Here is a 26,554-nt window from a genome sequence, read left to right as displayed (position 1 = left end):
TATGATACCTTCTGCAAGATGTACAGCCCATGTAGAGGACAGTTTTAGTAATAACTGCTTTTACTACTACTCCTTATGAACATTCTCGTTGAGATAGAAAACCATAAGGTTTTAGAGGAGTAAAATCGGGGGTCACTGTTAAAGCATGTATTCTTTAATTCAGTTGTAAAAATTAGTAGTCATTTTTTTGTTTTAACAAGTTGACAAAACTTTTAGTACCTTGTCCCCATCTCTGCCTGGACCTCCCGGCAAGCCTGGGTCACCCCTGAAACCCTGTAAAAGGACCGAAACATGGTTAGAACATTTCTTGGGTATAGAATCCTGTAAGCAATGATGTAAGCAAACAAAAGAACTCACCTCTCCACCGGGCAGACCAATCTTTCCATCTTTTCCAGGCTTCCCCTAAAAATAATTAGGAGGAACACACAAGGATGAACATAATGTTTTAATGAGTATGTTATGGAAGACTCACAAATACCTAACTTTTACAGAGAAAAAACTATTTCTACACAGTCAATGAACTCAAAGAAAGGCACATTCATCCAGGGTTCTGACCATTTCTTGTGAGGACTTTGTCTGGGCCTCTTGTTTTTTTAAGGAATGAAACAGCAGAAGCTTCTCTTCATTTGTATTTAAACTAAGAAAAAAGTTTTTTTTATGAAAATGGAGATTTTAGGAGCAGAACTTGGTTTTGCTTCCAGGATTTCTGCTGTTATTATATAACCAAGGACAGGGTTTCCTCACTATACATGTGTTGTTCATGTGAAACCGGTTGGTAGTTGGGATCTTGTCAGCAACTATCCAGTCTGTGTTTCAAAAACCACTGCCCCATAGGGTATTCCATGAAAGCCCTTCAAAGGGTTCTTGCTCTTCTTATAGTTGAGAGCTAAATGATGGATGGTCCTTTCTGATTAATAAAACCAGCATTCCTTTGGGAGATCTAGGAAGCCCTATATTATTAATCATTTCCTTATATATACACACCATAAACCAAAGGCATATGCTTTAAAAAAAAAAGTAAGAACCAAAGCGTTACCAAACAATAGCTCACTGCAGCTATCTTTCTTTCAAGGGAATAAATGATATGGGCTGACATCTGTATGGATATCAAACCTAGACAGAGTGGTGATAAATGCCTGGATGCTGTTTATGGTTGTATGAATTTTGTTAAATGAACTGATTGTACCATAAATGATTATTTGTGAGAACAGAAAGAACTGAAAAGTAAGTACAGGTATAGATAGGATCCCTTATCCGGAAACCCATTATCCAGAAAGCTCCGAATTACGGAAAGCCCATCTCCCATAGACTCCATTTTAATCAAATAATTCAGATTTTTAAAACTGATTTCCTTTTTCTCTGTAGAAATAAAACAGTACCTTGTAATTGATCCCAACTAAGATATAAATAATCCTTATTGGATGCAAAACAATACTAATGGGTTTAATTAATGTTTATTGATTTTTTAGTAGACTTAAGGTATGGAGATCCAAATTAAGGAAAGACCCCTTATCCGGAATACCCTTGGTCCCGAACATTCTGGATAATGGGTCCTATACCTGTACTTTTAAGGCTCACTTAGAATTGTGGTTTTTAGCATAACATTTTAGAGCAATATAATGTTTTACATAAATGTTACACTTTTTCATTACAACAATAATGGTTATAATTTGCCATTATTTTATACAATTGCAAGATCTGATGTATTTGAACTTTTTTGATGAGTGCACATATGTTATGCTATTTAACACAATATAATTTTATTTTTTCTTAAGAGAAATTGAAGATATTTGTATACTGAAGGAGATGCTGATGTCCTAGTTTCAGGGCCAGGCACTAAGTAGTTCTGGTATTTAAAGATTACAAATGATTGTATATGTACCAGAAAAAAGTTTCCACCTGGGTCTAAAATGTCACACATACCCACAATACTATACTATCATCATTATGCCCCTTTAAGCGCTGGCCCTTGGTAATGGATAGTATAACATCAACAAAACAATATTTTTTTAGGGCCGTCCATTTAAATGTATGTATAGATGGAATTAATAATCCTTATAGATAGAACTCCTTCTCGTGTCATTGCCCAGGAGCATAGTTAAAGTCATCAATAATAAAAAGGAGTGCAGCAAAAGTGCTTTATAAACTTTGCATTAACATATGTATAGAAAATATGGCTCTTTCTCTCTAGAATCCTTAGAGACGGAACTCCTGTTTATGTCATTTCAGTCTGTATTAACATGAGTATGCATAGGTTTTTACATAAAGCTATCAATACATGGTTCTGTAAAGCACTGCCCTTGTTGCTGGTAGTCTTTTCTATTACTGGTTACTTTTACTGTATACAGTACATATATATATATATATGAGGGTAAAAACAGATTGCTAAATACAGAGGGAATTTGATGCCCAAATCTGTTTTATTATGGGTACAGGTATGGGATCAGTTATCCGGAATCCCGTTATCCAGAAAGTTCCAAATTATGGGAAGGTATCTCCCATAGAATCCATTAAAAGCAAATAATTAAATTTTTTAAAAGTGATTTCCTTTTTCTCTGTAATAATAAAACAGTACCTTGTCCTTGATCCCAACTAAGATATAATCAATCCTTACTGGAGGCAAAACAATCCTATTGGGTTTAATTCATGATTAAATTATTTTTTTTTTAAGATATGGATATCAAAATTATGGAAAGATTCCTTATACATAAAACCATTGGTCCGGAGTATTCTGGATAATAGGTCCCATACCTGTATTAGTTGATTATACTGGTAATAAAATATGGTGATTAACAAGATATTTAAACAGTTACTTACAATCTTTCCAGGTTCCCCTGGTTCTCCCTTCTCTCCCTTTGCACCTCCAGGAGGACCCTTGAGGAGAAATTGAAACAAAACAGGAATGATTCTATAACCTAGAAAGAGTAGGTCCCTAAAACCCCTGAGGCTGCCCTATATATATTGATAACCATACTTACAGGAGGACCCATTGGCCCACGCTCTCCTGGAAATCCTTGGTCACCGGGGATACCCTATCAAACAAAAAAAGTGATAATGAATACAATAAAAGCATCTAACACCTGTATGCTGGTGAAACCTAATAAATATATATTTCTTTCAATACAGACAAATAACACTAGCATTGCTATGTTTGCTCTGGAACTCATGGATAATGTATCCGTGGGATTCTAATAACCTATTGCTGCCTAATCCAAAGCAAGGATTTATCCCCCAACCTTAGCAGTCCATCTGGTAAGGACAATTTTATTGCGTAGCAAAGACATATATATGAACATATTGGCACATACCTAAAGTTCAGGGGTTATCAAATAGATTAGGTAAGTTTTTACCCTCAAATCCTTATCTATTTGGCCTTCAAGTGGACCCTCCTCAAACTGTTTTGCCCCTTAAAGGGGCCAAGCCCACACTGGAGGAATCACTGATCTATTCGAGTAGTAATCCCCAAGCAGTGGCCTTGAAAAAGGTGCTTATTTTGAAATTCCTTGCTTGAAGTAAAGCTTTACTTGCATAAAAACCATGTGTAATGCCAAACAGAGCCTCCTGTTGGCTCCCAGGAAAAACTTATAGAGATCCATGTACTAGGTAGAAACTTTAGATATGATTATGCAGTTTGCGTGATCTTGATGCACCCAGAGGAGCCATGGTATGGCATAGCCACCTTTGCATTGCTCTTTTTGTTTGGCCAAACCATCGAAATGCAGGGATGTTGCATTTGTTTAGCACCAACTAAACAAAATAAGATGGTTATTAAAACACAGACCCATTCTCAGGGTCTTTTTGCTACTAATTATAGATTTTAACTGTATTTTCACAACACTTTTTTATATCCAGTCTGCTTACTACTTAAAGGAACAGTAACACCAAAAAATTAAAGTGTATAAAAGTAATTACAATATAATGTACTGTTGCCCTGCATTGCTACAACTGGTGTGTTTGCCTCAGAAAGACTACTATAGTTTATATAAGTTAGCTGCTGTGTAGCCATGGGGGCAGCCATTCAAAGGAAAAAAGGCCCAGGTTACTTAGCAGATAACAGACAAACCCCCATTATATGGGGCTTATCTGCTATGTAACCTGTACCTTTTCTCCTTTTTTCCAGCTTGAATGGCTGCCCCCATGGCTACACAGCAGCTTATTTATATAGTAGCTTTTCTGTAGCAAAAACACCATTTTTTTGCAGAGCAATAGCTCATTATATTTTAATTACTTTCAAACACTTTAATTTTTTATGTTACTGTTCCTTTAAGAAATCCTTTCAAGTGCCATAAATGTTATTCTTGTTGGATGAACCTAATATAGATTGTAACTCCCTTGATTAGCCTTAGATACAGTTATTTGAAAATAAGTCAATACTTTAATTTTTGAGTATAACAACACATTTCTTATTGGAATGATGGATTTATATAGTGTGTGTGTGTGTGTGATTACAGTAACAAATAAGTGATCAAACAAGTTGACCTGCTGGTTTTAAAACACAGTGTTTCTCTACCCACCTTCTCTCCCTTCTGAATTGTAGTTTGTGGAGGTTCAACTTGCTCGAGTTGTCCCGGTGGTCCTGGTAGTCCTTGAATACCAGGTTCACCCTGAAATATCAAGGACATTTTTTAAACTATCAGCATTGTGCATACCATAATGGTGTTAAATACAAAAGAATATAACATCTGAAGTCATAATTATGAGGTTCAAGATTAACCCTACAAACAAAAATATTACTTAGAGGACAAGCAAAACCTATATTATGAATAGCCCTTTAGACCAGAATGCCTGTGCTTTTTAGGTTAAAGTTCCTTTGCAACGTTACACTGTGTTTTAATATCCTCCATCCCATTTTTTTAACTTTTTTTTTTATTTACAAATGACATCAAATATGAATTAGTTATTCTAACAGCCTTCTCCCCAAATATGTCCAAGCATTTGTTACTATGACTAAGGTTGAGTGCATCTGAGATCCCTTAGAACACAAAGCTTCGCTGTGATAGGCTACAATTCATGGGACAAGGCAGATGATAACTGTCACAAAAAATGAAATGCTTGGAGTATATTATGATATAGTTCCTTACCTTTTCTCCCTTTGATCCCTGGAAATTCAGCCCCATGTTACCCTAAAAAGACATAAATCATGAGTTAAGCAAAAGAAAAACAAGTGACTAGAGAGTGAAGGAATAATCATTTCTAGAGTTATATTCACCTTGGGTCCTGGAGGTCCAGGTACTCCTGGTGACCCCTGATTTAAGAAATAAAAAAAGAGATTAAATGAAATAAGTGCACTTTAAACAGTTCCTCTACAATTTTTTTATTTACAGATGAGGAGCCAACCTCCCCCAGTTATATTGTGACATAACAGAAAAAATGAACTTACAGTCGCATACTACAGTAGACACTGCTACAAGTCTATTGCAGTGTTATAGCCTTGACACCTACTGGATAATGTTGTTATTACACAAACTGTTCTTGCTATAAAAAAAAACACTATATCATTAATGTGGTGTTTGATTACCACTGTGCTCTTCCGTTAGACCATTAAGACTTGATTTCTTTATCTCCTGTTCCTGTGCCTATAGCAGACTCTGCCAGTGACAGGTGGGCACAATGATTTCTTTAGCTGCCAGTGGGCACCATATAATATGTTAGTGACCTCATCCTATTTTACTATACATACCTTCCCACAGCTCCAGCCCTTTAACCTACCCACGTTTAACTTAACTGATGGGGGTTGTAAGGTTACTCATCTCTTGTCTTTCATTTACGTTCCCTTATTAAATAACCTTAAGATGACAGCTGAATTGATGTGAAAGTGCCTCACAGATCAGGCGTTTTGTTTTCTGGAAAGATTTGGGCAGCAAAAAACGAATCTAGCTATGGGATTTGCCATTAGAGTATATTTTTATTGGTTAGCTATACCGGTAAGCCAGCAGGACCAGGTCGACCCACAGGACCTTGAACTCCAATAGGACCAGTCCGACCCTGTGAAAAGAGAGTGAATATAAATGAAAGAATATCAAGGTTGGGGTTGTTTTTTCTGGAGAACAGCCACATGCAAAGGGACATGATTAATCTTTTCAAGTACATTAGAGTGGATTATAGACAAGTAGATGGGGATCTTTATTCCATAGAAAAGAACAATGCGCCAGAGCACAATATAGGGGCCTCCATGGCTGGGATAGTGGGCCCTTAAAGCGACAGCTATGGTTGGTCTGAGGAACCCCTGGTCCAGCACTAAAGATTTTGTCACTGTCACACTAATAACTGGCCAAATGCAGGCAGGCACAAACATTCCAAACTAATATATTGTCAGGACTCTGACTAAAAAAATTTGCTGGGTGAAAAACGTGGGTAAGGGGTAATCTATATATATTCTGTGGCTGCCACCATTTACTTGCAATTACGCTCTTCAATGACAAATACATATAAGGATTTTTGTTGTTATTATTTTCTTGTTTGTTGTTAATGCAGCAATAAATGGTGAAAGAAAGTTGTCCACTATGAACTGGGGAGTTTTAGCTTGTATGTGACATTTCACATTAGTATAATCCACCTCCAAAGCCACACAGGTACTTACTGGTAAACCTGGAAGACCTGGTAATCCTGGATCACCTTTTTGTCCCGGTGCTAAAGGGAAAGATTCACCTGGATCTCCCTAAAGGAAACAGAATAAGATCATTATGACACAGTGACCCCTAGTGGTCAATGTGTAGAATGCATGTTAACTTTTGACAAGTGCAGACACTACTTTATGTAGTATTTATATGCATAAATTTGTTCTTTAATTTAACCTACAATCGTTCAATAAAATTACATTTGAATATTCATTAACAACCTAACATATGGAAGCCATTTTTTCCCTTAGATAAGTGTGAATGGTACCAGGCACTACTCAATGATAGCATTTATTGTAAACATGCCAAAACCCAGATTTGTTTTAACATTCTTGCTTGACTTGCAATGTGTAAGCTCTTCAAGCCCTCACATATTCTGATTATCACTACTAATAATAGAACTAATTTGGATTTTGTACTTACTTTCACACCTGGTAATCCTGGGGGACCCTGTGCAGAGAAGAAAACAGGTTACTTTTAATGTAAGGATAATTCTACAATTTTTAGATGGTTAAACCTTAGTGCTCACACAGAGTGCCTGCAGAACCTCCAAGCCAACAATATATTGAGGGAATCAGAAGTATCTCTGCCCTGGTGAGATGAATTCAAATAGTAATACATGTGACTAGAGATTATAGCAAAATCTAGCACTTACTGGTATTCCTGGTGTACCCGAAAAACCTGGACCTCCTGGGAAACCACGATCTCCCTTAAAAATAAGAAAAAAGCTTTACAAGGCCATGCAGTGACACCACAGCACCACACCATTAGTTGCACTATATATATATATGTATAAATTAAGGCAGAAAGTAGATTGGAGTGCCTAAGCCTCACCAAACCAACATTATTATTCCTGAATGCAAATAACAGTAAAAAGCAAACCTGTTCCTGCTTAATGAATGTGATCAGAGTGTTTATTGATTTGTGCATAAAACTGTGGTTTAACTTGGTTGTAGAAATAGTACTTTTTGTAATTTCAACTGTGAGAAAATATATTCTGGAGGAAAACTGTAAAATACTAAACTGACAATTAGAAAGAACCCTAAATGTACCTTTGTGCCATTGCATCCTGGGATACCTGCAGGCCCTGGTTCACCATCATGTCCCGGCAGGCCCTGAGTTTTGAAGAAGAAACAACATATTTCAGATTGATGGTATAACATTTCGTATGCACAAATCCCTCAAATCCTCATATGTCATTATCAGCCCCTATTGGTTTATTCAGCGTTTATGTTATAGAACATCAGAATGTGGAACCAGAAGTGAACTATCTGCAGAATAATACATCACAATGCATTACATAAAGAAATACGTACAGGCTGGCCAGGGTTTCCTGGAAATCCGGGTGGTCCAGGAGGTCCCTTAAATGAAAGAAGAAATAGAAATTAAAATTCTGCATTAGATTTAGCATAAGGACTGTACATTCCAAGTACTAGTTATTCGATTTTAAAGAGCTCTAAAGAAAACCTACCTGTGGATTCCAATATATGGATGATTTGACTTCTATTTTTTTGACTATTCTTAGATTAAACATCAAATGAAATGATAATGTACCAGAGAAGAATGATGTAGGAGAGTAGGGATTTATTCCTTCACTTACTGGAAGGAGTTGACTCTAGCTTATGGCTGGGTCTGTAAGAATTTGGAGGGGGGTTGGAGTTCCCCATCAATTGGCTTTACTGGGAGTTTATTATTGCCCATGCCCCCAATCAGGGGGTTCACTATTCCATCAATGAAAAAGTACTGAAGAGCCTGAAGCAGGAGAAAAAGACCAATTAATTAGACTAAATAATGTGGGGGGGGGGGGGGTGATTAGGGTGAATAATAGAGCAGCTAGAGGCTCCACCAAGTAAAGCAGAGGGTTAATACCCCAAACCTCACAAGTATAGAGCATCCAATGTATAGAGAGATCTCAAGAGAAGCACTGCTGTAAGGGGCTTGTTCCTCTGCAAACACAACTCTGCCTGTGCCCATGTTGAAATCTATTAAATAAATGTACTGTACGTTCAATCCTATGAAATCTGCTGAAGTTCCACCAATAAAGAACTTCAATAACCACTGATACCCATGATGTAAGATATGTGAAGTTTAGTGAGAAGCGAGTGTCAAAAAAAACCTTCCATTAGTGAGGACCCATCTAAGAGTGAAAGTCATGTAAATTCTATGCTTTAATGGGAGTTGAAATTTGCCTGGCCTGTGACATTGGAGGGGGCAGTTTTCTAGGAAAGACACACGTCTTAAGTAGTACCTCATCTGCAAAATGCCCTGCTGCACTGCATTTCACATATTACCAATGGATTTACTTACTCGTATTCCTTTGGGTCCTGGAGACCCTGATAAACCAGAATCACCCTAGTAAAAAAAAAAATGCATATTAATTACTAAAAATATTAATACATTCATGTGTCCTATGCAGTAATGTATTAGAGTTCATTATTATTGAAAGCATATTACCGGCTCATTTATATAATACTATGCATTACTGACCAACTCACAACTGACACCTGCTGGGCAAATTGGAGTAATGCAGGTCAATACACCCAGTTGTTAAAACTGTGAGAACTTATAAAGACTGTTACGTATATTTACTACAGCAGTGACCGCTATCATTTTCTACTTGTGCTGTTTACACACATGTAACCAATAATCCTATATATTATACAGAGCATTAAAGTAATACTGTTATCATTTTACCTCCATAATGCAATTTATTTTGTAGCCAAGCTTTAACAGCATTGTGTTATTTTCTGATATAGTTATAGAGTTCATTGCTTCTGATTTCTCTGTGGCAGCTAAGTTTGTCTCTGCTATTCTTGTTTCCACTGGCATCAGTGTAGCAAAGGCTAACGATCCATTTACAGAAAGGGTAATTAAGGGAAGTACACTGGAACAAAGTCATACCAGAAACCTGCTTGTTTACACTGGCTTTGTTCTGGTCACAGTATTCTTTAAAATATTACATACAGCAACAAATAGGAGCAGTACCAAAAGTCAAAAATAACCACCTTTTCACCACTGGTGTATTTTTTTTTGAGAAACGTCTGCAAAAATTTGCCATGAAAACTTGCAAAGTGAGGAAAAAGTCATGGTTACATCAAAAAAATCATGTTCACATGAAAAAAGTTGAGGTTGCTTAAAAAACTCAGTCACAAAACACAGTCACATCAAATACATTGCGGTTGCACGGTAGCTGCGTTTCATGAATTTTTCGCTGTTTCGCAAACAAATCCACTCATCACTATTGTTAGACAATAATTTCTTACCTTGGGACCACGAGGTCCAGGCGGTCCTTCAGGTCCAGGAAATCCTGGTAGACCAAGGTGTCCTTCTAACCCTGGAAGGCCTCTCTCACCCTAAGAGTAAATGAAACAAATCAGATGTTGAGCGTCTAGTAGCAAGTGTCATTACTTCATTATCAAATGATAAAGGAAATGTGATCCTTCACAACAGATAAAGGTATAATTGCTCTTCTGAACACTTTTGCACTTTACAATATTTTCTTTTTCATTTTAGAGACCAGCCATTTTTACATTACTTATTATATAATTAAATTGGCACATCATCGCCATCTGCTGGTCAGTTCTGTCAACTGGCATGCCAGCAGGGAGAAAGAAGAGATATGTTTTGTAATAATGTTCTACCTAGAAAAGAGCAGGGACAAGTTCTAAGTAGAGAAAGATTATCATGGGAGAAATCTGTCTTTTCTCTTCTTCTAAAATCTCCTTCTGACCATTATGACAGCTTACTGACAGGGAATGGTCTGATCATGCTACTGGAGTCAGGAAGGAATTACCCCCTTGACGGGATTGTTCACCTTCCTATGGACAAACTAGCAGTTGGGCAAGTTCACTTGAACAGAAAGGCTGAACTTAAATGAAATAGCTTCTTGGAATTAGATTTTCTCGCCGCTTTACTCACAGTCCCACACATGACTGCAACAGTTCAGCCTGCTATAATACTTAAGAAAACATCAAGTAGCAGGAAAAGCAACAATCAACTACCAGGGAGATTTATCAGAATCACAGGTTGGTTTAATATCTTGAAATGATCAAACTCAATTGCCTGGCTTCTGGCTGGGAAATCATGGCTCTTTCTGAGCCATAGTACACATAATTTGTGCATGAATGCCCACAGCAATCAGACGAACAGCTAAAACCTATCCCTGTTAATGTGGTGGCTGATAAAATACACACATTGCCAGAAAACAGCACTCAAAGCTTTGGCTGGGCAGCCATCCAGAACAACACCACAGACTTCCCCCCAGGGCATTATCTCAGACTAATTATATAGCGGGGATCATTTCCTCCTGCAATTATTGCATTTTTTAACACAGTCAAAAACCTGAGGAAGTGACCATAGGCCATGTTCAAACATTTTTCTGCACTGGGTAAAAGAGGCAACAAGAAAAAAAAACCCCAAAAATCATTAAACGGCAATAGGTTATCCTTCTAAAATCTGTGGCTTCCAAAAAATGTAACTATCTAATCTAAGCATGCTATAAATAGAATCATTCTGACCTAGCAAGTTGTGGCAACCTCACTGTCAGAGCTTATGGCTATTGAGATAAATGGACTTGCTGCAAACACTAGGAGCTGCTAATGGGAACAAGTCAGGTGTAGAGCTGCTTCAGGGCTCAATGACTTGCTCCTCTGGGAAAGCCCATCATTCACTCCTACAGCACCACCTTATGCATGCTCATTCCAATGGACAGAACATGTATACAGTCTGCACACCGTGTTACTGATACTGCTGGCAGCAGTTACAAAATCTGTGGGGGATGGGGGGTGGCGCATGGAAACAGAGAATTAAATCTTTTACCCAAGAAAAATAAAATTGTAATATAAAGAGGCCAAAACACAGTCCCAAATGCAGGGGTTAACGTATACAGGTGGATAAGATTAAGGAACTGGTGAGCATTTTGGACAAATATTTTTGGGGTGATGCCTCTAGCTACTCTCCAGTGATCTTGATTTATCCAAATTTAGAGAAATGTCACTGCTCAAATGGGCTTGAAATAACCATATGTGCACAGTTTGTTTTTCTTCCCACCCTCTGTCTTGACCCTCTAATATGCAAACTTCCACAACTTCACAACCATTTTTGAAATGTAAGTAAATCAAAACTTCTTTACAGAAAAGTTTACACTTATCTTTCTTTTTAGGCTCACTTTCATTCTACCATTGCCTGGTTGCTAGCGATACTAAGCTATAGGAACCAGATGGCAACCTGGAAGCAGCATAACGAATGTTAGTATTAAAAAAAAAACACAAATGCCAAATTCATTTTTTTTATTTTATGTTGAGTTACCCCTTTAAGCCCACTGGCATTACCCCAATTTAGAGTAGTAAGGTTAGAGAAAAGTGAAAGAGTGGGGTGCCAGGGAATCAAACACAGAGGTTGTTCCAACCTCCCACTGAAGTGGCTCAAGCTGCTGCTGCCAGATGACTTTCTTTTGATGATCTTCACGCTCAGCCAACAAGTCAGAAAAGAACAACTCCAGAATCTTATTGCTATCAGCAAGTGTGAGACACAAGCCATGTCTTAAAGAGAAAGTTTACTTTTCCATCAACTTTTAAATGTTATTTCTTTTTAATAATTTTGAATTATTAGCCTTCATATTCTGTCAGCTTCCAGGTCCCTGATTTAGAAGTTAGGCTATTTGCAAGAAGGAACAACTGTATTTTGTAAAAGTTAGAGTGCAATTTGGTATTTGACCAGTAGGTGGCGGATTCACCCATAAAGTTGGCCATAGGTTTTCCCTGGAAAGTTTCTATCAGGGTAATGATGCAAGTCTACAGGGGTGGAGGAAAGGAACTTTAAGTAGATCATTCCAGCTATTTCTTACCTGCTTACATGCAGCCTTTTGTATAGCAGCACACCTGGCACAAAGTTGAGTGCTTATTGGCTACAAGTCATGCCACCAACCAAAACTAAATTCAATTACAAATATATCAGTGACATGACTTATGTTGTTTAACTCTTGTAAACGCTGTCACAGCTTGTTCCTAGTTCTCCCTGTCATTACTTGCCTCTGGTTTTCTTTCTTAAAGCAACAAGAAGCCTGTTCAATAGGGGATTTTTATCAAAGGTCAGAAACTAACATATATAAATACACTGTATAAAAGTATTTATTAAAGGGATATGGGCTTATGATCCCAGTTATAGTTACAAAATCAGAATGTGAAGTATTGAGGTACATATTCAGGATGGCTCTTCCTGCTATAGTTTTCATAGCCTTACCTTCTCCTTTAATAAATTAGCACCCAGTGCATATATTTATTACTGGTTTTGGTCTGCAATCAGTCTCAGGCATTTCTCCCTCTCCTGTCCCCATTGTACTCTCCCTCTACTTTCCCTTTCTCTTCCCATCTTCTGCTGATTAACAACATCCCTTGCCATTCCGCTCCCCTTTATGCAAATTGTTTCTGCTCTGCCTTTTACACTTTACTCATTTAACCCATTCATTTTGTTACTAGGCACAGACCAGCTTAACACTCACATTCTTTTACTGATCATGGCTTCTGTAATTATCCTCTCATTAACAATTTATTTCTCAGTAACCTGTGTTTTCTCTCTTTCCTCCGATTTTTTTCGGTGTTCTTAATTTGCTATACCTATCTGTTCTCCCTTTTAACCTCCTTGTCTCCCGATCTCATATGTTTTGTCTCCTTCTCTTTTGCTTTCATTTTATCTTTCCTTCACTTTTGTACTTTCAATCTTTTCTTTTTTCTTACACTGACCTCTTCTGCCAAATCTTCTTTCCTCTTTTTATTATTTCTCATTTTTATCCCCAGCTCTTCCCCATGACTCCAGCCTGCTGTTCTCCCTGAATCACAGCCTGGCTTTCCTGCACATATGAAAGCTGCCATACTGCAGGTTTTGGCGATATGCAGCAAGTCTGTGTGCGCTGGCAGCTGCCATATTTGCAGGAATTACACCCTTGTTTTGCAGAGGCTCAATGTGATTTCAACGTGTGGGCACAGGTGATGCAGTGAGTATGTGACCACCTGGTGCTTGGCATAGCTGCAAACCACAAAAGGTGCCCATATGAGATGTGGCAATGCTGCACCAAGCAGTTCTTATTCCACAAAGACCTTGGAATTCTATATATAGATAGATGTAATAGATGTAATTATTCACGCCTATGTGCCCTATATTCACAGCGAAGTGTATGCTTGCTGAGAATAATGGAGTTTTAGTTGAATAACAGCTGGGGAGTCACAGGAGACCTCTACTCAGGACCCAACAAGTTGAATGCTTGTACCAATGTGTCATAAGAAATGATATCACCCTCCGTTGCAAATCGGACTGCCTTGTGCTCTATGGTTCTGGCTGGGAGCAGACCTTGCTTACTCCTACAGGCACTGTAGCTAATTATCTGCAGCCAGTGCTTGGATCACATTACCTATGATTTATATAGCGATTAAAGCAGGGCAATTAATCACAGTGTTCCCCAGCTGTTGCTGAACTGCAGTTCTCAGCTGGACAGAGGCATGGGATGCTGAAAGATGTGGTTATGTTTAATGTTTCACACATTAATCATAAATCTAATAATGCAAGGCTCTCGGCCCCTTATTTCTAGAGTAAACCCCAATTTTGCATGTCTCCCGCTAATGCAGACTAATGCCTAGAACTGAAAACGTATTCATGATCAGACCTAACCAGAGGTTTATAGAGGCCCTGTACCCTTCTTCTACTTCAGTCTGACCTACAGGGCTGCAAATCAGACAACAGTTATTTTCATGTTGAATAGAAATACATTGGGCCTTGTGTGGTTATGCATTCCCCTTTCTTCTGATTAACTCTCTATAGATCATCCAATGTTTGGATTAGTTGTGTACATAGCATTATTATTAATGGTCCGGGTTTCTCACGGACATTCCACCGATATAAGCAGTGATCTGCCTGGCTTTAGGATTCTGCCTGGTAAGCAGATTGCAATACTAAAAACTATCGTGTGGCCTTTCAAGTCCAGTGGAGCAAGTTAAGTGACTAATGAAAACATTGCCAGGACAGAAAGCCTTGTATAAAATCTGGAGATGAGGATGTTGCATAAAGCACGTCCCTTCTCTGAGTATCTGAGTTGCGGCTAATGCTATCTCTGCTATCAGGCCCTTATTAGGCAGGCTGGGAATAGTGTTTAGCTTGTAACCATCGCCTGCCTCTGACACGCTCACTCCTCACATCACTCCAGCCTTGTATCCATTATTCTAAAAAGAACAGGGGTTGATAATGGCAGAGATGATTTCTTGAACTTTGGAAACTGAGAGATTCTTACCTTTTCTCCTTTAACACCACTGCAGTCACATTTCGATACCGATGTACAACCTTGACAGGCCTGAGGAATGAAAAACATCAACCAATCAGAAAAAGTGCAAAGGAAAAGAGCCAACCACAATGATGTCATATGATCATACAATACTTTACCAATGTCACTTGTCATGGAAAGTAAAATTGGCCCTTTGTCACACTAAATGCTTAAACAGTAAGGGACAGATACAGAGAAAAACTCATCACATGGTTTATAAAGTGAAACTCCATTGAAGTCTATGGGAAAATCTGTAATTAAATTAGGAGATAAGTTTTCTTCTCAATTTTGAACCTGGCCACCTTAAGGGCTCTGGCACACGGGGAAGATTAGTCGCCCGCGATTAACTCCTTGTTCGCGGGCGACTAATCTCCCCGAGTTGCCTAGCCCTGCCATCCCACCGGCGAACATGTAAGTCGCCGGCGGGATGGCAGACGCAGCGGGGCGATTTCAGGAAGTCGCCGAAAAAGACTCGCGAGTCTTTTTCGGCGATTTGCGCGAAATCGCGCCGCCGCGTCTGCCATCCCGCCGGCGACTTACATGTTCGCCGGTGGGATGGCAGGGCTAGGCAACTTGGGGAGATTAGTCGCCCGCGAACAGGGAGTTAATCGCGGGCGACTAATCTTCCCCGTGTGCCAGAGCCCTAAGTTTTAAAGAGTGTAAGCTCTATTGTACAGGACCCTCCTTAACTATTGTGTCCGGTATCAATTGTATTTTAGCATATAATCTATATTACTGATTGATTATTGTTGTACAGCTTTGCAAAAGACTTTATACATACAAAGTTCAGTAGCTCTCCAGTTTGGTATTTCTTCAGATTTCTGGTTACTAGGGTCTTATTTACCCTAGCAATGGGGCAGTGATTTAAATGAAAGACTCCAATATGAATAGGTGAAGGAATGAATAGGAAGAGAAGTAAAAAAAAATACAATACAATTATAGCCTTACAGCACAATAATTTTTTGTCAGCTGGGGCCCCCCATCAGAAAGATAGAAACAGTCAGAACAGGAAGGCAAAAAACAAACAAAGAAACCATAAACAATTAATAACAACTTAAAAAATAAAAATTAAAACATGGGTTTGGGCAATGAACTGAAATGGGTAGTCAGATCCAACTGATCACAGCCCAACTACAAGTTGGTTTGGCATTGTACACTCCCAGATGCACTCAAGTCCTAGGGTTTCATGCTCATTTAAAAGGCAACAAGATAATTACAATTCATTTATTTTGCTATGGGTTTCTGGTTGGGTACCACTGAATGAGTTGTCCTGTTAATAAATGTGCATGAAGCATGATGAAGCTGCAAGCTTCAGATGGTGAGAACTGATTAGCTCTGTAATCTTTAAAGCTGGGAGAAATGCTGGCTCAGCTGCTGGGCTAATCCATTAACAAGAAGAGCCACAATGGGGTACGAGGTGGCACGTCAGCATATACAGCAAGCCCAATGGGGATCAATCTCACAGAGCCAAAAGCCCTTCCTTGGGCTGTTCCAATCAATCCATAGATCTTTATTCAGATGCCATACACACTCTTTCTGCATAAAAGCAGTATGTTGGGGAGCAGGTAAAATTCTGGCATAAAATAATATCCCAAGTACCCTTTCAACTAATACTGTACATCTAATGGGAAATTTTAGGGTATTTTGGGAATTTTACTGATTGCGACAGTGCGCAGTTTATGTAATAAAACTTCTTAATGAGGAAGGTGTTAAGTTTGCTCCAAAAGATAACGCCACCTTCAAGCATGCCTTAAAAAGTTTGCAATGCGCAAATAAAATTCGAAATGCAATAATAGTCTATGAACAATATTAGATTGCAAAATGCTAATTTTAATTCGTTTTTTTCCATTAACAACTTTCCTTACATCTGAACTTCCGAAACGCTCATTTATCAACACTGGGCAAATTTGCCTATGGGCAGTAATCCATAGCAGCCAATCAGTGTGTGGATTTTTTCAGGCAGCTGCAGGTAGAACAATGAATGCAACAATTTTATTGGTTGCTATGGGTTGCTGCCCATGTGCAATGCGCCCAGTGTTGAAAAATGAATTATTATTATTATTATTATTGGGCCTTTTAAATGGCTTTTAATGAAACTGTAATGTAACTTAAGATGTGGTTTTAAGAGCTACTACAGAGGGGACTGATGTAAGGGATAAATAAATTCTCTGATGTGATGGTATATAAATAAGGGGTTATAGTACTAACACTTGTCAAATTTGAAAAGCTCAGAATTGCACATTAACCTGCATCCACTAACATTCCCAAGGGTATCTGTGCCTGTACATGCTTCTTGCAATGTGCACCTACTGCCACCTGGTTCAGCCTGCTTGGAAGGTACAAATTACAGGGCCCCTAGATACAAAAACTTGAACTGAGAAGCTGGTACCTCCAGGGCTTACTTTGAATGTTGCACCTACACATGCAAGTGATCTGGGCACTTATGGGGTTTATGGTGCTGCCCACTATTACAGTGAATTTGTAAGAAGAAGCACTGAATGGTGAGTTTAAAAAAAACTTGGAATTCAGACAGTGTCAATAATTTGCCCTTTCCAAATAGCATAAAAATACCAGCACAACAGGACTTATTTAATATAACGTTTCGGGGGCACGCCCCTTCGTCAGAATAATTTGCCCTTTGCAATGCTGTGGTACACAAGCCTTATACTGTATTTTCCCTTTAACAAGCCTACAGTTCTTGAAACTATCACTAGAAGGCACTCCTACCTCAGTTTAAAACAAACATCATCCATTTATTTAGAAGTAAAAATTCTTGCAAAGGATAACTGAAGATTATATCATGCAAACATATTTTACAGCTTGCAGCATGCAGACTTTTCTTAGAAACTAAAGAATTCCCCCCACCCAACCTCACACTAATGGGGCCCTAGACCTAAGCCTAGAGGGTTTTGGAAATAAAGTGGGTTTGCATATTTTTAAATTACCTGCTGCACCACATATTTTTTACCTTTTAGCAGTAGGTGGCACTATATATCACAAGAACCTGCAGAAGGAAGTGAAGTTTTTTTATGGGTGGGGGGGGGGGGCTTCAGATCACAAGTGGCAATATAGAGATGTCAGTGAGTGCTACACACATTGTCTATGTTTGAGTTTGTAGCATCTGCTGAGCACAAGCACAGATCTCCTAAAAAAGTGTGGGTGGCCCCTTCCAGTGATCTGACTCTTACTATGAACATCTTGGGAACTTGGGGCCAATAATTCTACTATAAATATCTCACTCACAACATTACATTCACCATGAATTACAGTTCAAACAGTCTCTCAGGGATGTTGATAGCTGTGGGGCAATGTATTATGAACAGGGGTAATTATGCCACCCTGATGCCTATTTCAGGCATCCTCCAACTACTGCATTGACCCCTACCCATTCTGTCTGGAGACATCCTATGTATTTGCCACTCCTTTAGAACAGGCCTACCTATGATCATTACTTGTCAAGGAATGAAGTACCAGCACCAGTCACATCTTTCATCTCATGTAACCCCGTCACCTACAGAAGAAATAATACTGGTAGTGGATTTATCTTTACCACTATCATCATCACCCAATGACATGCACCATAGAACCTGGAGCTTATTAAATTCCCCTGACCGAACCATTACATAACACCTGCCGCTTGCTCCGATGTAAAAGCAAACTCATATGAATGATGCAGAGACTGTGAAGGTGCTTAGGATTTTGCACCCTGAGGCCACAGATTCTTTTCATGTGTTTTAAGTCAATCACAAGTCTCCCAGGAATGTTTCTCTCTCCGAGGGACGTTGTTGTAGAGAGAAACCTTCTCCAGGACACTGCTGGAGGGGGGCGCCAAGACTTTCTGACTATTACAGCTAATTTAATGCTACAGTGATAGCTAACCAAGTCCGCCTTTTATTGGCTCTTATTTCTTTCATTGTTTCATGTGTCATTTATAGGATTATTGTGTATTATGATTCATTCTGTTAGGTTGCTTATAGAACTCAGGGAACTCTGGGGCAGTTCCTTTTTCTCTTTTGGTTTCTGCTAACATATTTACTTCACACATGCACTGGACTGGGTCACCCAAGGTATTTCTTTCTTGCCCAATTGAATGGACTACCTTATGGAGCAACTGCTTCATAGGGTAGATCAGCTAACCTGGTTATTATGAGGGACCACATGGGCACATACAGATGATTACACTTGAAATTGTACACTATACTACAGAAAATGTCGGTGCTCTAAAGCTACAATGTATAACAATAGGCACACTTAGAAATGCAAGCACAGGTGCAAAGCCTACCACTATTTGTGAGTGCCAATGCACCTGTTCTGATGGAGTCAGACTGGGACAGTGACCCACTGCCCACCTGACACTATAGGCACTTCACCCTGACCTCCCCCAATCTCAGCTGCAAGGGAAAAGTATGAGGTACGTTTGGTGGGAGGAAAGGAGGTTGTGGCATTGACGTGTAAAGAACCTCATGACTGGGGCAGGGGGACCTAGTAGTGTGTGGGGCCTCTGTGGGCAACCCCAGTAGGCCCTGCATCTCCCAAACTGATGCTGGTTCTGATTAATTATTTGCAGCTATGCATATGAAAACTGAGGACCCTGGAATTGCTGGCAGCCTTCACCTGCAGGTGATTTAATGAAACACTTGGGAGACAGCCTATATCACCCCTATAGAAATGCACTATGCAATAATCCCCACATGCCCAACATAAGTTAGGCTGTGACTCCCCATTGGATGAGATAAAACATGCAAAGTACTTCAAGGTATATGGACTTATTCAACCACAGTCACAGCATGGTGCCAATTAAAAAGGTCAAACCAAGTTTAGTCCCTTTAAAGTTAAACGACTTCCCCAATAACTTCCCCTCAATTAACTGGAACACATCATAGCCTTCAATATGTGAATAAATTAGCAGCTTCACTGATTTAATGATGCACACTATACATTTCCCTTCTTTAAATAATGCAGGGCACCAAAACAATTCTAATTTTTTTAGGCAAAAATCTGTGCAATGTAATGTGAGTGCTGAAAGAAATGGGGCAGAAAGGAGTGCACTGGCACCCCATGTGGCACAGCCTTAGCAGTGTAATTTTTGCCATGAGGCAAAGCGATAATCTACCCTTGGGCAGCACTTACCACTTTTCATTTTTAAAGCCAAATTTCTATTATTTAGCTGGAAACTCTGGTCTTTAAGTGAAGACAGCCATTGTGCTTTGCTACACTAGTGGTCAACCCCCCCCTCAGTGCAAAAGATGTAAGCCAACAGCAGTGAGGATGGATGGCATTTAGTCTACCCCCTCTAGCAGGGAGGACAGAAGCCCCCATGTGCAGGGCAGCGCCAAGACAATGTTACCTCTGGCACAGAAAGTACACCTGGAAGGATGCACAAATATTTCAGCAAGTTATCTACATACCTATTAGTGAACCTACCACCCCTTCCCCAAAGTAGCAAAGGATATACATTACGCCATAAAGCTGCCTTGTGTTGCACAAAATCCAAAGCCACGACATAAATGGGACCAGACTTTGGAGAGCCCCAGACAAGGCTATGAACCCCTTTGCTCTCAATAAAACATCATTAAATATCAAAGGCTCCTTAAATCTCAAGCCCTATAGGACTTCTAAAACCTATGGCACATGGGGCATTTTGACTGACACTGTGATCCTTATGAAAACAGTAGCAGTCAAAATACCCCATCCACTTGTCACCACTTCCCTTTTCCCCAGTGATATATGGGAAACAAGCTGCCTACGGCAGATGTGGCGGTGACAGGGAACCACCGCTCAAAAGCACTCAGGTTCATGCGTGTGGAACAGAACTGCCTGCACTGGGAATAGTTTTACCACCCCTGCATGCCATAACCATGGGGCAACAGATATTTCGCACATCGCTATTTATTGCCCAATAATATTTATAGAGTACACAAATGCTAACATTGACTATTTTTATTACATACATTTGCGTATAAAACAAAAAATATTAGTTTGCACGTTACATCTATACACTTGTATTGCCTGAAAGTGAATCATGGTCAATGTAAGCTGCCACATTTAATGTCTTTCCCCACAACTCTACATAACTGTCAGACAGCACTACTCCCAAATCTGTAAGATCAATGGGGACTACAGCTTAATGCTATTTGAGTATTCAGGATATCCGTATTTTGCTAAAATGTTACTTAGGCCTCCCGCCACGAGCCTTTGGGGCTTTCTTCCAAATGATTTCCAGATGGAATGAAACAGCATGTGGTATTTATTTATTATGCCGTCCAATTCACACTGCGCTATTGCAAGCTATGAAAACACGATCTCAGGAGTTTCAGGACGTATGTAGGCTGGACTAATAAAGAGTAGTTTATAACTCCCAGATGCCTAAAAATAAAGTTGTGCTTAACAGTTAAAGACTTCACTTGTCATCACTTGACTCGCAGTCTGAAGTCTGAAGACGAGACCTGCTGGGAGCAGGGATGGACAAGATTTGAACTATGAAAAAGTTAATTTATAAAGGTTACAAGGTGAAGAGGTATTAATTACAGTATATCCATATTGTGCAGTGCTACCTAATGTGTTGGTTCAGAAAGGGGTCATACATTTTTTTTTAAATTAGATTTCATTATATTAAATTTTACAATTATAATATCATAAATCAGAATCACTCTCAGCTGTTGTGTCTGGATTAAAGCTGGACACAGGGGCAAAAATCTAAAGCTGGCCATACACTATAAGTTCTCCTTGTTTGGCATGGTTGCCAAATGAGCAGAACTTTCCCCCAATTTACCCACCTAAAGTCCCTAGGTCCAAACAATCAGATTACAACGATCCAACAGGAAAATCAACCCTGCCCAATCAACATTTGGACAAATTTCAACAATTGTAGGACAGGTAGGCACAAAGCGGTCAGAAGGGTCGAAATCAGCAACTTAAATCTGCCTGTGTATAGCCACCTTAAGCCTAATGGCGCATGGGTTAGTTTCTCTGCTGGTATAGATATGCAGCATAGATAAGCCGATCCCCTACCATCACTGAATGTGTGTGCTTTAATAGACATGGGTTCAGCCTGTCAGAGCAACAGAACGTTGAAGGTAAGTGTCAGAAGACATATCCTTAATCATTAAAATAAGCTTTTGCTGTACAAACAGCGAATTTTTAAAAAAAAATAAGTAATGTCAATTTCTAAAGTACTCATAAAAGCAGAAAGGAGCATTTCACACTACATTTTATGGCTGGATTTATCTCCCCTGAAATACTTATATAATATGTTAATAATACTGACAATGATAATGCTACATTCATCAATGTTACAAGTATACTATATGGTATGTAGAATACAGTATATCTAATTTTAAATTATAGGCTTTGTTTGCACTTACATTCTTTAAAAAACATGGCCCATGTATAAATCAGCACCTCACTTTTCAAACTGATGACCGCACTAATGTAAAAGAAGTTAATAGGTAGTTTAATAACATATGTAGGGCCTTAGGTTTTAAAGTCCTTCTTAAAAGAGGTGCTGTGCTGGGGGTCTGGTTTGCCTTGTGATGGCCTTGTGTTTGTCTCTGATTATGTATAGGATTGCTATCACTACTAGGCCATTTTTCTATCTTTTCCCATATGTACTGAATTGCTAGAATGCTTTGTACATTAGACCACCCTGAGAGTATTTTATCAGCATTAGGTCACTTAGCAATTATATCAGCTTTTTATGGTCTTTTAAAAGCCCTTATGTTGCTTCTATATGTGAGTTAAATAAATGTATAAATGTTAGCACATGCTCTGAGAAAAGAGCAATATATGCAATCAGAATTACTGCACAAACATTCCCTTGCAAAGATATTTTGTTGTTTATTCTGCGTTACTGTGCACTGTAAGGCAGAAGTGACATGTAAAATATGTGAGTGATACATTCTGCTAAATAAAACATTTCTGAACAGTAAATTACATTTAGAATCCTTGGCAGTTCCTATGAATTGACCAACCCTTTTTCTTTGCAAACCCTATTTTGGGACCCTTGTCCCAGGCCGTTATCTCAGGAATTCTTCTGCCACTGAACGTCCTTCAAGCATCCATTCTCTTCACTTAGAAAACCCTTCTGAAAATGCACTTGTTCAGAGAAGTGCTCAAACAAGGCCTGCCATCTGGTTTTCCCAATGTAACTGGGAGTACTTAAGTCTACTTGTGCTGTTCCTGTTTGTCTTATTAGTTTCAAATTAAAAAGTTCAATTTAGTAGAGCAAACAACTGCTCCTAAACTACTGCTCCTAAACTAGGCAGCAGTTTCAGGCCAAATGCTTTTATTCCAGTGGCTATGCTATTTAAAATCTCTGATTTATTGCATATTTGTCTTCATATTATTTTTGCCCAACTGAAACACTGGTGATATAAAATTTAGGTTTTCAATAAAACAAAAGCAAACTAAAAGTTCCCTTACATTTGCACCTGATTAAGATTAAGTATAACCCCATATGTCTAGCAGATTTGCGACAAAGCCTTAATCCACCCATTCTGTAACCTATATAATATTATTGTAAAGTGTTGCATAACTTGCTGGAGCTTTATTAAGAATGATGATTATGAAATAAGCCTTCAGCACTTTGGTCCGGTCATATTAGTGTCCTCCTACTTCACACCTTTGTTGGAGTCAACACGCCCCCATTCTATCCAGAATATATATTGGCAAAGAATATACACTGGCCACAATAGCCATTAGCAAACACAATAGGAATATAATATAATTCATTATAGTTTTTGTCTTGATAAGAACTGTGGTTTGGCAGATAGAAGACACATTTAAGGCAATGATACATATGATGAATCAGGTGCCTTGCTGCCTTGACAATTTCCAACTCCACAGGAAGGTGACAAAACCTCTCCCTAATTTACTCCAATGGCAAACACTTGAACTTAAGGATCAAACATAAGTGTGTCAGAAATTCTGACTGCTGCATTTCCATGCCACTACTGCACCTGGCAACTGCCACTAGAATGCATGGAGAGTGCATGAAGAGAGCTGAAAATTACCCAAGCATTTAAATGTCAGAAAAAGCCCTTGTGCCAATGGCACTGAATTGCTGCTATAACGCAGATTTTTTTTTGTAAATGCCAAAACCCTACTTAGAGATTGTTATTAACTATTATTATACTGTGGAAGTAGGGTGGGGGAAGATAAATGATTTCTGCCGACTCATTTTTACCTATAGTAGAGATTTCTATCCTTGGTTTTGAAAACCAAAAAAGGCCTTATAAAGTACTTTATATTCAGAAATTCATTTCCTAAATGAACTGAATTGTGCTTAGTGAGAAATGTTATATATCCACATGTGGAATATTTTATTTCTAATGTACATTTCAAAGAGCACTCATTTGGACCAAACTCAAATTGACTTCAGCCAGGTCCAACGACCTTCTATAAGTGTTGGTCAGTCAGGCCAAAGTTACTTAACAGCTGCAGCTGACTCGACAATGTATGGTTCATAGGACACAATTAGACACAAGTCAATCTAATCTGAGCTTGATCCACCAGACCCTCATTGGAGACCTAATAATAACGTAACTGTAAAAGCATCTGTCTCTTACTTTCTGGGCAAATTATAGATGTCTACATTAATGCTTCAGTTTGATTTTTTTACCTTTAATATATAAACAATTTATACCTTTGCAAATACCTGAATAGCAGATTATGAAATGTCTTTCATTCAAGGCAGTACTATATATATATTGTAAGGGCCTCTTGTTATATTTTGGTCGTCTTCTGTAGCTAAGCCAAGTAACTAACACTAGGGGGCCGATTTGGATCGAAAGCGCCCGAATGCGTTTTTTTCGTAATGATTGGTATTTTGCGATTTTTTTCGTCGCCGTCGCAACTTTTTCGTAAATTGTCGCGACTTTTTCGTGGCCGTTACGACTTGCGTGAATTGTCGCGACTTTTTCGTAGCTGTCGCGAAAAAATCGGAAAGGTTTGCCCGCCTTTTACTAGCGCTCAATACGAAAAAGTCGCAACAATTCACGCAAGCCGTAACGGCTACGAAAAAGTCGCGACAATTCGCACAAGTCGTAACGGTTACGAAAAAGTCGCGACAATTCACGAAAAAGTCGCGACGGCGACGAAAAAAAATCGCAAAACATACGAAAAAGTCGCAAAATGTTCGTTTCCAATGCGATTTTTTTCCCATTCGGATTCGTGGATTAGTAAATCAGCCCCTAGGAGTTTCTGAGAATATAAATGAGAATAATATCTGAAGCACAAGAACTGGAGATTTGAGGGCCTCTAAGAAAATCCACTTGAAATTTTTCCCTATAATCTTGTGTATACTGTAATGCATTCCAACAGAAGCACATTTTTAGACATGACCAAACATGCCACACGCAGCCAGTTTCTAGGTACTCTTTCTCGTGTTCATTACATTCTTTAAAAAAAAAAAAGGTATAGCTTAGTTGTCTAGAATGATATGTGGGAATCCCAGAAATACAAGATGTCCCTAAAAGCTTCTGCATGTCTTGGACTACAAAGATATTGTCCAAATTAAAAGAGTCTGGGCAGGTAAGCTAAAAATGTAGCTATTCATACAAGGACAGACAGACCCAAAGGGTTATTACAACTGACAAACAAATAATGGGTATCTGTGGCCAGATGTACTTGAAGGGCCAAGCTGTGCAAATGTACGTCTTTCACTCATTACCATGAAGCCAGCCATGAAGCATAGCTGGCTGAGGAGAGATCTGATCTGGTTGCTAGTGTCCACATTACCTTAGTGACCAGGGAGCAGTTTGAATGAGAGTGTGGTACATGAATAGGAAAGGGTCTGAATAAAAAAAACAAGTTATTAAAAGCAACAATAACAATAAAACTGCAGCCTCACAGAGCAATAGTTTTTTGGCTGCTGGGGTCTGTGACCCCCATTTGAAAGCTGCAAAGAGAAGAAAAAGGCAAACAGATCTATGAATGAAGACCAATTGAAAAGTTGCTTAGAATAGGCTACTCTATAACATACTAAAAGTTAACTTAAAGGAAAAGTAACACTAAAATTTATTAAGTAAAAAATCTATTCTATCCTGCATCCAGTCATTTCAAATACGGCGATATGCCGATCCAGAAGATGCAGAATCCACTATGCGACGATCGACATCTCCTCCTAGCCCAACTCCTCCCTATACAGAAGGAAGGCTAGGATCAATCAATCGATCGTCGCATAGTGGATTCTGCATTTTCTGGATCGCCATATCGCCTTATTTGAAATGACCAGATGCAGCGTTTTTACAAGGTATTTTCTAATAAAGCATTTAAAATAATAAACGCTGGGAAGGATAGGGCAATTATTGGAGCAGGGTAGAATAGATTTTTTATTTAAAAAATTTTAGCGTTACTTTTCCTTTAAGGGTGAACCACTCCCTTTAAGTTCAGAACTGTCAAAACTACAGTATGAGGCCTATTTTGAATTCCAGTCATAGCCTGGGATATAAGATGATTAGCAAGAACAAAAAAGAAGCAACATGAATCTGCAATGTTTGAAACTTTGCAAAGAACAACATACAGTGGAGGAAATAATTATTTGACCCCTCACTGATTTTGTAAGTTTGTCCAATGACAAAGAAATGAAAAGTCTCAGAACAGTATCATTTTAATGGTAGGTTTATTTTAA

At 38.8% G+C, this 26,554-nt stretch overlaps 1 protein-coding gene across 5 annotated transcripts in view; it reads right to left on the bottom strand.

Moving 5' to 3' along the window:
- Positions 1–26,554, bottom strand: part of col4a5 (collagen, type IV, alpha 5) — a 94,371-nt gene that overhangs the window by 47,612 nt on the left and 20,205 nt on the right. For all 5 annotated transcript variants that reach the window (XM_004916865.4, XM_004916867.4, XM_002931817.5 and 2 more), the window contains exons 2-17: positions 14,896–14,955; positions 9,881–9,970; positions 8,925–8,969; positions 7,934–7,978; positions 7,670–7,732; positions 7,273–7,326; positions 7,041–7,067; positions 6,581–6,658; positions 5,923–5,985; positions 5,210–5,245; positions 5,082–5,123; positions 4,515–4,604; positions 2,979–3,032; positions 2,818–2,874; positions 358–402; positions 220–273 (exon numbers count right to left, since the gene is read on the bottom strand). In XM_004916865.4, coding sequence (XP_004916922.2) covers positions 220–273; positions 358–402; positions 2,818–2,874; positions 2,979–3,032; positions 4,515–4,604; positions 5,082–5,123; positions 5,210–5,245; positions 5,923–5,985; positions 6,581–6,658; positions 7,041–7,067; positions 7,273–7,326; positions 7,670–7,732; positions 7,934–7,978; positions 8,925–8,969; positions 9,881–9,970; positions 14,896–14,955 — 903 coding nt within the window. The remainder of the gene's footprint in view (positions 1–219; positions 274–357; positions 403–2,817; positions 2,875–2,978; positions 3,033–4,514; positions 4,605–5,081; positions 5,124–5,209; positions 5,246–5,922; positions 5,986–6,580; positions 6,659–7,040; positions 7,068–7,272; positions 7,327–7,669; positions 7,733–7,933; positions 7,979–8,924; positions 8,970–9,880; positions 9,971–14,895; positions 14,956–26,554) is intronic.

Source organism: Xenopus tropicalis, chromosome 8 (genome assembly GCF_000004195.4).
Source record: "Xenopus tropicalis strain Nigerian chromosome 8, UCB_Xtro_10.0, whole genome shotgun sequence".
Taxonomy (NCBI): domain Eukaryota; kingdom Metazoa; phylum Chordata; class Amphibia; order Anura; family Pipidae; genus Xenopus; species Xenopus tropicalis.
Note: the sequence above shows the minus strand (reverse complement) of the source record. Positions and strands in the feature narration are given on the sequence as shown.